At 32.6% G+C, this 11,887-nt stretch overlaps 1 protein-coding gene across 1 annotated transcript; it reads right to left on the minus strand.

Annotated features, from left to right (window-relative positions):
• Positions 1–564: 564 nt before the first annotated feature.
• Positions 565–10,639, minus strand: LOC132724698 (sphingomyelin phosphodiesterase-like). Its single transcript, XM_060709627.1, has 13 exons — positions 9,759–10,639; positions 8,632–8,796; positions 8,136–8,259; positions 7,443–7,549; positions 6,930–7,099; positions 6,627–6,737; positions 6,066–6,149; positions 5,362–5,449; positions 4,082–4,164; positions 3,542–3,734; positions 3,084–3,173; positions 2,302–2,396; positions 565–1,474 (listed from the first exon to the last, which is right to left on the minus strand). The coding sequence occupies exons 1-13, from the start codon at positions 10,200–10,202 to the stop codon at positions 1,354–1,356; spliced, it is 1,875 nt and encodes a 624-aa protein (XP_060565610.1). The 5' UTR covers positions 10,203–10,639; the 3' UTR covers positions 565–1,353.
• Positions 10,640–11,887: the final 1,248 nt, after the last annotated feature.

Raw genomic sequence — 11,887 nt, forward strand, 5'->3', positions numbered from 1 at the left:
GACAAACAAAATAACATAACTCACTGTGCAGTAACTAACAATATGAGTAAATAATAACTCATCTTAACTTGTAAGTTACAACATAGCTCATTGTAACTGACTTGCGATTTAGCTTAATATTACTCTTGTTTACTTTTTATTAAAATCAAAATGCAAAACAGATGGTAATTACAGGCAACACATGGTCTCTATGATGTTGACGACATTGTATACAGTTGATCTGGAAAGGGGAAATTCCTAGCGGAGAATGAAACGAAAAAAAGAATAGGAAAAAAATTCAGAGTCGAGTCTGGGCTTGAGTCTGTTCACAAGATACAGTAGAAAATGTATGCCTCAAAGCAACGTTTTAGCAGTTTTCAATCTTTAACACTAACGTTTTGAAAGAGGTCATTTTCCTGGAAGAGGTCATTTGTTTAAATGTTTCATTTGCATAAAAAAGGCATGTGTCATTGCGCATTTTTGCATCTTTTTTTTGTAATTTACTGCAGATTTCAATGCTATATCACAAATCATGTTATACCGATACAGCGAGTTATCAGGAAAAAAATGTAAAATAAACCAAAGCTAATTGATATTTTTTATTGGTCTATACGTCAAGGCAATAATTGAAGATCAAACGCCAGCATGATATTGTGATACACAATAGTGAAAGTTTCATAAAATGTTTCATAATTTTATCACAAATCACACTTTAGGAAAAACATTTTCATGTACTTTCATTTGAAAAATAAATAACTTTTTAGTTTAAATTAACAATCTGTGCAATAATGTTAGTGAAAAACTAACTGAAAATGAAAAAGCTACTTTTTAAATTTTACAATATCTTGTTCACCAAATCTTAGAACATTTTCGAAGGAAAATATACACCTATATTTTGTAATTTGTAATTCTGACGCAAAATGATAAAGTACATAGTCTAAAGAATCAAACAATGGGACTATGATAACAATAAAAACTTTGAATGCCACTGGCGATCATTATATGCCTCTATCACCAGTATAGAGCCGACCGAAACAAGAAAATGCATAGCTACATTCAATTCACTAGAGTACATGTAAAAATATAAATAAGATAATACGTTGTGAACATTTTTTAAATATAATAAATAACATGTAATACAACGTGTAGTTCAAATTCTGAAAAGAACGTAATGTGAATATGGCCCACTATAAAGCTAAGCAGACATAATTCTCTGCACAGCCTAATCTATGAGTATATCTTATGATATAAACATCATGATTGGCCAATGGAAATCGACATTACAAACGTGCAGTATTATAAAAGTAAATATTGCACTGTATGACTACATTGTACGAGTACATATCAGACAATAACATATCAGAAAATACGTCTCTATAAATCGTCACAAATGTCAGGATCACCGTTTCGACCAGTTTTCAGACCACACAGAAAATTCTTCTTGCAGTCCCCGGTACATGTGCTGCATTTGGTCGGTGCGGACTTAGAATTATGCCTGGAAAAGTAATATAAAAATATGGTAAAACATTCAGGATATGCACTACATTGTTTGGATTTAACCACATCAAAGCTGGGTGCCTCTAGATGAGCAATATATTTAAGAAAATCAAATTTTAGTAAAAACTTCTAAGATTTTATGAAAAATAAAAATATTCAAAAGTAATAATTTACATAATTATTATATACAATAAATGACTGGTTTTGTCGTCTCGAACACAACCAGGCGTGTTATATTTCCGACCCTTCAAAGATCGTTTGGCATGACATAAATTAAGTGTTTATTAGTTTGTTCTATTTGGCTTTTTATGGCTGGGTGGTTACAGTTATTTTTATTTGAATACTGATCACCCTAAAATATGTTGCCTGTTGTTGTTTTTTTTTGCATTTACAGATACCGCATGTAATATTTTAAGTTTTGCCGTTTTTTGGCGTTCTTTAAAAGTTTTCATTTTGGACCATTATTTTATAAAGATTATGTATTAATTTTACAAACCCAAAATACAATTTAACGAACATTTTGTGAAATATGACAAATCACCATATACATCGTTTCTAACGGTAAAGGGATTTTGTTGAATACTTTGACACACTGAAAGTCGTTTTTTAGGAAAGCAAATACCGTAGACAAGATTAAATCTACAATTGTAACAATAATGACAACATTTTGAAAATGTTCTCATGTTTCATAAGATATGCGGGCGAACTCCTCTATATATCACAAATAAAAAAGCAGAATTTTTGTATACTCCTATAATTTCTAGTAAATGGATTGCTTAGATTATAAAATGGAACATAAGTGTATATAAATTAAGTCTTCCTCACCTGCAGAATATCTGGAATAAAGTGTCGTCTGCTTTCATTCTGTAGATTAAATCATTCCAGTCTTTTGGAAACAATGACGTCATCTTATAAGAATCCTTTAAATAAAATATGACAAATCAATACTAAAATTTAAAAAAAAGCATCTGAGGAAAAAACATCGCTGCCAAAGTTCGGACGTAACAAATGATCGCATAAATAGGCAAAACAAATGGTAAGAAAAGCCATATGACGCAAATATCCCCAATTAGACACTGAAGACAACTGTTGCATGGACCTGATGTCAAGAGATGCAACTATTTATGCAATTATCTAAAACAACAAGATAGTTTCAAAACAACGAGGGCATCAAAATAACGGCCCTCGTTGTCTCCCGAACGAATCAAGCGAATCTTCCGCAAAAAAAGCTTCGGCAGAAAAAATACTCGAACGGTCAAACTAGTCTGGGAAACATTTTTTAAGTCGGCAAGATACAATAAAAGTATCAATAAAATACAATCATGACATATTAAATACATTGAACGTAAATATAACAGTACAATCGAAGTAAAGGAACTAGTAACGAAAGGCTTCACGAAAGGAGGGGGCAGAGGCTCCCTGCGACTTATATTAAACCTCTTAAATTATAAAAATAAAACCCCCGATTCTTTATAAGAAACGCGGTCCATTGACTAAACGTTGCCTATTGATAAAGATATTTAGCAACAGGCATACATTTTTTGGTATTGGTGGTTAAAAATAAGTGTGGTACGTTTGCAAAAATTTATCAACAAAAGGGGACTTACTTTAGCCGAATATTCCTTCTGCCAGGTTACTTCACCATAAAGGTTTGCATGTGTTAGATTTAGAAAATAGTTGGTATAGTCTTGTACTCTCTGAAAAATACAAGCGCGGCGACAACAATATATTAACAAAATGAACACATAATCATTCTCAGAGACAATGCACAGCAGTGGCGTGAGCGGTTGGTTATTGGGTAGTGGCTCTTGATACTGCCTCTCCAGCATGGAAACGTGGGTTTGAGCCCTATTTTTCATGTAACACCAGTGTTTTTATTTCCTGGCAGTGGATTATATGGTGGTTCAAACAATCTACAAGTTGCCTTCACAATCAAGCTTTGGTTTAAATGAATAATGTTAAAATAAAAGCCGAAGACTCAAACTATTTGAGATGTAAACTTGTAAAAAGGACAATTAAACGCAGAACATGCCTGAATTCAAAAACTGATAATAAGAACTTTTACCCAAGATGAGCCAGTGTAGTTGCCGTCAATTTCGTAGATTCTAAAGCCTGGATTCAAGTTCGAGTATGTAGTAATACTCCCGGGCATGTAGGTGACACCCAGGGGGCGCTGCGATGTTTCCTCGTCATAAAACATTTGATATGTCATAGCATGCGTATGCCCAAAGAATTGTTCAACTATTGTACTTTCATATCTGTAGAGAATCAAAACAATATCAGTTATGTATATATGAATGTATCGAAGAATAAAAATAAAATTATATTAACAGTGTATTTTAATGCATTATTGTTACTGTTCGAGCGCATTTTTTATATTTCTTTCATTATTGTTTAAAGATAATAAAATAATTACACCGAAACATTTAACTCTTTTGCACAGACAAGATTCGTATTTCAGCGTCTCCTTTGTCAGTTATAGCTTTTGGCACAGAAACATTTATAAATTATATACCCACAAAATAAGAAAAACAAAACTAAAAAAATAATAATATATCAAGACTTGGCTTTATGTTAATTTGCAATACGAAAATTTTAACATCACCTGTTTATAATCTTGTAATAATTCCAGCTCCATGGTTTAAGGCAGCAGCTACATCCGGGGTATATATGTCCTAATACATGTACCTGAATATTACATAACAAAAGCTGTTTTAACGACTCATGTTGTAATCTACATCAATATGTTTGATCAGTGACTTTGTTACAATTATGTCTCAAAATACCTTTCATTCTTAGGATTCAATAAACCTTGGTATCAGCGCTTTGTGCGTGGACTATGCAGAATTCTACAGTTTACTTAAAAAGACAAAGCTAGGGTTGTCATATATTGTTTAATTTTATGGGGTATAATTCCCCATATTTCAGATTTCTGCCGGTTGTGGGACTGGCTAGTGCTGTGGCGGCAGTAATTAGTGGTAATTTGATACTAAGTTATTACTTATTACTTTATTTCAAAGGGACTCCACTGAGGGTTTTTGACATAACGGAACTGGAATTTCTTTAGATAAACGCTCTATTTGATACAAGTCTAGACCAATAACTTGTGTGCAAAATTACATATCGTTGACTCAGTTCGTTCTTCCAGATAATTGTTCTTATTGTGCAAAATGACCCGAAATTGAAAAGCATTGCAACACTTTTCGCTTAAATCAGTCTAAGAATAGCACAATTACAAAGTTTTCAATTTAATCTGAGCATATTTCATAATTTTCTTTTGCATATCTTTCTGTTTCAAGTACCTCAGCTGATCTATGTAATAAATTTAAATTTTATGTTTCAAGCGTTTGAACCTCAGTGAATGTCCTTAAACTTCTTTATCTGTAGTAAACACATTAGTTGTCATTTCCTTACTTATAGTTAAAGCAGCACCAGCACAATTTCGACTCCTCCCGAGTGTATGTTGGTAAACCCACGTCCATATCTTTATTTAACGATTTATATACTTGATAAAATGTATTAACCACCACGTAGAAAGCACTTTCCTCGGTCGTTACGGACTGTTGTAAGATCTTTCTGAATTACAACTAATTCATTCGACGGATTTTTGCACAGTTTGAACAAATTTCCATCAAATTAATCACTTTGGAAAATATTGCAGAAAATAAGATAGTCGTCACACAAAGTAGGTAGCAGCCAATATAACTGGTTCCTTTGTAGGGGTTTATGACAACCCATTCGGTATTTAAAAAGACATGAACGAAAAAAACACAAAACAACAATCTATATAGGATCTAGTATTAGCATTTTTGAAAAGTTTACTTGGGCATGCCATACTTTGTGATACTCGTCACCAAAAGGATTAGGTATACAAATGATACAAACTTTTAGACCAGCGTCCTCTGCGGCTTGCAGCTCTGAGATAAACCATTGTAACATATCAGCTGGATCTGTGGCGTTGATATATAACCACCTAAATAAAATATCCTTCAAATGACGTGAATAGCTTAAGTGTTTTTTTATTATACACTACATATGAGTAATGAATATAATGTTGCCTCTATTTTTACTGTTAAAGATGACCGTAAAATTTATATTGAAAATTGGTATATGTAGTGTTAAAGGCTTTTTGAGCCGCATGGTATTGAGCAACATTTGCTTTCTGTAAAATGGAGATTGAAATTAATTATAACCTAGGTAACTGAAAGTGATAAGCATTTGCCACCACTATAGTGCCAGGCCAGCCTTCATATCAGACCAGGTTCTATACTGCTGGTGAATCATCTGTTTTTAAATTTTCAATTTGTATTGAAATCCTTTTAAACTTTTATTACACAGTGACAACTCTATATTTTAAGCAGGGCAGGGTAGATCTATCTTTAACATTTCGGCACTTTAACTGTTAAAACAGGTTTACCCTATCTTATTAAATCAACATTCACCATGAACGTTTAATTAGCTTTGTATACATACTAAGTTTAATTTATACAATAATATACGTATATTAATAAGAATGACCTAAAATTTACAAGGTCATCTTTAATTGGATGAACAATAACAATTAATAATGAACAATGTCAAACACTTACCAGTTTCCGCTGTTACACATATTCATATTAAGTGAGATGATCTTAAGGCCGAGGAAATGTTGAGTAAGTGAATAGAATCCAGCCCTGTAAACATATAAAATAACTTGTAACTGAGACTGTTTTTTTTTTTCGTGCACGTGTCTCCGATTTTAAATTAAATAACGATTTGACACAACTCAAAATTAAACGCTTTTCAGTAAAATGTATTAGTCTAGATATATTAAGCGACGAGAATTTCTGAATTTATACAAGGTAAAAAATGTTGGAATACCTTTACTTTTACTGTAATTTTCTAACAAGTACTGAGCACAGTTCTATTTTCCGCTACTCAGACTTAAATTACTATAAGTGTCATAATTGAAATGTTGATCCTGAGTATTTCAACATTTTATACATCTTTGAACGGAAAATTTGTCTCGTTTTGAAATATTCAAATTTGCCGTGTTTTGAAATATTTAAAACACACATTATGAGAAGATATATGGTCTTCATTTTGAACTTTAGAACTATGCTAGACGCCATTAGAAGATATATTAATATTGCTACAATTTATAGACATACTTTTTAATCGTTGTTTCTGTTGCCGCTGGTAACCAGTTTAGCCAGTTTTTCGCCGCGTTGTTGTACAGCCAGGCCTCACTGTCATTTCCGGTTACGAAAGGTGGAGGAAAGCTGAAAAAATCGGAATAAAAAACTTAATAAAATGGGATACTTTACTTATTTTCCATTTGATAAGTAAACAACATTAACAATATCAGAAATGTGTGTTGAATCACATTTATATATTCATTTTTTTCCAAATGCATTATACATGTTTACACAAAAAAAAAATATACATACAAAAAAGGGAAATTTAGAACTTACCTATCAACAGGGGAACTTTCATGATTACCTAGAGTGTTGTATACAATCTTGTTTGGTAAATATGTCTTCATATATTTTGTGAAAACATCCATGGCGGAAGTTTGATCAGATCTCGTCTGGTTCCAAATATTGTGCGCAGGAATATCACCAGTGAATATGACGTAATCAAACTGTAGTAAGTTATTACAACATAAAATAACTTTGAAGAATGTCAAAATGAAGTATCATGATATAAAAAGCCGATGCTTTTCTTGTTTCATTAAAACATTATAAAATTCAAATTGGGTATAGGCACAAAAGAAAGGAAGTTTATCATGTTTGAAAAGGCAAATAACTGAAAGACATCCATGTACAATATATTTTGATCAAATTATGCACATCACACAAAGTAAAAAAACAAATAAATAAAAAATGGCTAAATTAAAAATAGTTCTGCGTTTTTCTGACAAAAATAATTTCAGTGTTGCTTTATTCAAGTACATGTATAACATTAAAGGTAAAGGTAATTATAACCTCGTCCTGTATAGACTTTAAATGTCGGAACAAACTGTCCACTGTTATTGGGGCACTGTCACAATTACTGTAGGCCCCATATTTACCCGCACCCGGTACTCCTGGGACTGTAAAATATAAAACAAGAGTTGTCTTTTCAGAGAGCTCGGCTATTTCTCGGTACATTCTGCACGAGTCATACAGAAACTTACTAACTTCGCAGTGTTCAGTAAATGATATGCGAAAGCTACGAGTCTTGGTATGTAACCTTCAATAATGGACCCATGTAAAAACTTTAAAATGAATACAATCAGTGGTTATTAAGACGAAACTTACAGGATGTTTTCAGTTAGAAAAGTTGAATTATTCGATTAAAATCATTACTCAAGTTATGGGCTGTAATCTTTGACCTAGAAAAATGGCCCCTGAAGATATAGAATGTACTCCAATGTCACCATTCCATAGTTATACCAAGCATTTTTTTAAGTCACTAGAGCTATTACCAGTCAAGACCTATGTTAAGAGTTATTGGCCCTGGATTGTGACCTACAAAGCTTTCAAAAGTTGATAATGCAACTTTAAAAGTTGCACGAAAAAACGTTTACCAAACTAAATCATTTAGGGTAAAAACTATTTAAAAATATTTCATCTACATTTGGGTACGGAACGATACTGAGAGGCGCGCATTTATGGAAATATTCATAACGGTCTTACCTGGAGGACCGTCTGCAGCTCTACAACACAAAGGTTCACCGCAGTCAGTATTTGACCCTACCGTATAATCTTTATCCAAATGAAAATCTGTCAGATGTAAAACCCGTAATCTCGGAGAACCCGGCTGTAATTAAAACACTTATAGCCATATATAGCTTAAATATTGAGGAAAATTAACAAGAATTCAAATGTATCAGTGTTGTTACCTTTGTAAGATTTTCACGATTTTTGCCATGGAATTAAAAGAATTTAAAATAATTGTAGCATATCATAACCAAATAACCCTGTTCAAACAAGTAGTTGTCGTGCATTAAATGTTACTGTACTTTAAACATTATTTTTCCCAGATAAGAGTTTGAAGTTGTTGGAAAAAACAAACGAATTTATAATAAAAATTAAACGACTTTAAATTGGGATACCAATAACAAATATTAATGTTTCCGTGTCCGTTTTAAAGCTTTTTTCAATGATGACATTTTCAAAGAGGATTAATTACCTTTGGTAAAGATGGAGGGACTACTGGTGGCTTTGGAACATCTGGGAATGTAACGTTCCACATTGTAAATGGGTTAAATGGATCTCCACAATTAGTTCCTAAAATATAACTGCACACTTCTTTTGGCGAGTATGACAGACGTAACACTACTCCAAACAGCTCGTTCTATATTTAAACAAGACATTTATTTAATAGAACAAAATTACAACATTTACAAAATGTTAAGCAACTATTTCAACATAACGTTTTATAATTTAATTTTATCAATCAAATACTGACAATTTAATATTAATCAGGTCTTACATTGTGTCATAATTATGAAGATTTTTTTTATTCTGTTTTATTTCAGATTTAAGGTATATACAAATTGAAATATAGGGCTTTTTCACAGGTATGGAAGAGGGCCTTCCCCTAGGTTCTTCCAATTTAAGGGAAATTAAAACTATATTATTTTGGTAAAGTGGGGGGGGGGACTTTATGTAAATTAATATATGGGAAAACTGCATGCTTATAAAGGATTTTTCTGTGGGAAAATGCTTGTGAACGGAGCCTGCTATAAAAGTTGGGAAAGACATAGACTGCATGCAAACATGAAAAAACTGCATATTAGTAAGAACTAATAATATTGTAACAAAAATCACACCTTCTTAAGTCACCTAAACTTCTTGAAACCACATTTCGATATTCATGTTATCAATCAATAAAACAATATTCAGCTGCGGTTTTAGTTTTAAGTATGAAATTGTTTGGTTTGTAATAAATTATACCTTTTATAACTCTTCCTGATTACAGATTGTACGAAAATGACGACATCTATATCGTGTTTATTATTTGAGCCGCGTCACGACAAAACCAACATAATGCGTTTGCGACCAGCATGGATCCAGACCAGCCTGCGCATCCGCGCAATCTGATCAGGATCCATGCTGTTCGCTTGCAAACCCTGTAACAAGTAGAGAAACGGGTAGCGAACAGCATGGATCCTGATCAGACTGCGCGGATGAGCAGGCTGGTCTGGATCCATGCTGGTCGCAAACCCACTATGTTGGTTTTGTCATGACGCGGCTAATTTGTTAAAATTTCGTAGTAAATTAACAGGAATGAAACAAGTATTTAAGAAAGCAGACCTTAAATTGCTGAACTACAGCAGGGCACACCCTGGCATCTTCAATCTCTAGTTCAATGCATGCTTCTGTTGAGAACTTTACAATATCTTCTTGTGTGGAACCTTTGGCCACTAGATCACTCAATCCTTCAACAATCAACACGCAAATGTCACAGTCTATTGCGCTTACACTTATTATAGAACCACATTCTCTTTTCCTGTCTTTTCTTGCCGCCTTAAGTTCATGCTGATGTTTCTTGGCAAATTTTGATATCTCGGATTGATGACTGGTCTCTACAACGTCAACGGATGAGTGTTCCCTCACGATTGTGTTCACGTCAATGACATGACTTGTAACACTTCTGCTTCCCTGTGTCCTCGTATACATTATACCAGCAGATGTTAAAAAGATCGCCATGGTTGCTAAGGCAACCGTCAAAACGGAATATCCAAATGGAAACTTCATTTTAACCGACCGAAATAAGAAGTAAAATTGTGGTATACCTCATTCAATCATTCATAAAATCGTGTACAAGTACTTCAAATGATAATGTACATTTTATTAAGTTATAACAGTGTTATAACTCAATCATCCTGTGTCATACGAGGTTCAAATTTATCACTATCATCACAACTCTACAAGTATCTATACATCTTTATCATCTTAATAATTGCTCCTGAACTTTGACCTTTGAGTATGTGCAGTTAAAACGATCTTTTCAATTAGTTAAGCACTTCAATCACATCCTCGAGTGTGTTGTTTAATTCCCCCTTTATAACTGTTAATCAGACACTGTTAACGAAAGTTTGTTTTAGAAAACACACACACTTTACACGGTCGCGAAATAGGACACATAGAATATAAATTACGAAACAACGTTCTTTTTTATTTCCGCTTGACTCATTGTTTACAAACCATTTACGATAATATCTTATAATATAACTCCCTGGTTTAAATTTAGCTCATTTCAAATTCAAGTGTATGTAGGTTTAACTTTTCAAGATACATGTTTTATACATGTACATGCTATTAAAGGGTACAAATATATAGATATGTTGCATTAAAACTGCGTAAATATAAATGGAGTATACTACCATTAAAATTATCTACATAATTATAATGACTTACTTCACGCCATGATACTACGATAAAATTATCAACCAAGTTCATGTGTGGTATGCTGTATTTAATCACCTTTGTCTTACTTTAAAGTTTAACAATATCGTTTAAATGTCTTATATTTGTAATATTATAAAACTTTTAACAGATGTATTTATATACTTATACATGTTGAATTTTCATATATAGAACTATAAATACCTATAATTGTAAGGCGTTATTTATTATTATTTTTTTAACTTTAGATAAGCACAAAGTATCAAACAGGAATGATATTAATGATACAAGTATATCTATGGTAATTTGTACTAGTCGTATAAACCATAAAATCATCTGGTCATTTATGAAAGACTATTTTTGAAAGCCAAGCTAAGCTGTTCAATTTCTAATGAACTTTAACAGCAGAGAAGATTACACAAGTTTCGTAAAATCGTCATATTAATTAAAATCTTATGGTCGGGTAAAATGTTCCCTGTGTTGAAGTCTCGAAAGGCATGTCAATCACCCATTTGTCGGAAATTATGTTGATAACTTCCACTATCAATGTCTTGTCTAACATATATAATCTAGATTAGCTTGCCTACCTCGGTAAAAATGTCAATTTGATATTCGGTCTTGTTAAATCATTTTAAAGGAGAGTTTCTGATTATCTTCCACTAACAGACGATCTGCAACGTTTAACTTGCCGCTAAAATCGACCCCATTTTATCAAAATATAACAATTGATAGCTGTCAACGACTATTTGACCAAAATCTGCTGTTGAACTGCTGGCAGGGTCAGTTCCCAAAAACTGATACATGGAGAAGTGTCACCGTAGTGAGGTTATGATACAAATTTTAGATTTTCAGCAGATCAACATTTTAGCAAATTATTGTGATAAACCAATTAATTTGTATTATAATAGTTATCATACTATAACAGTGTACATATCAATATCTATATTATTATCGTGTAATTTTGGTCTTGATAAAAGATTATTGTGTTACATGTGTGTACAAACTTGTATATCAATACTGGTATTTTAACCTAA

This window comes from Ruditapes philippinarum, unplaced genomic scaffold (assembly GCF_026571515.1).
Source record: "Ruditapes philippinarum isolate M1 unplaced genomic scaffold, ASM2657151v2 ctg1312_1_1_1_1, whole genome shotgun sequence".
Lineage (NCBI taxonomy): Eukaryota > Metazoa > Mollusca > Bivalvia > Venerida > Veneridae > Ruditapes > Ruditapes philippinarum.

Bases quoted from the DNA above. Each gene is read 5' to 3' on its own strand.
- LOC132724698 (XM_060709627.1), bottom strand. From the start codon at position 10,202: ATGAAGTTTCCATTTGGATATTCCGTTTTGACGGTTGCCTTAGCAACC. The intron at 7,100-7,442 runs GTTATAATTACC...AACTTACTACAG, and splicing joins TAAAGTCTATACAGGACGAG to TTTGATTACGTCATATTCAC. The intron at 2,397-3,083 runs GTAAGTCCCCTT...TTTTATTTAAAG, and splicing joins AGAAGGAATATTCGGCTAAA to GATTCTTATAAGATGACGTC.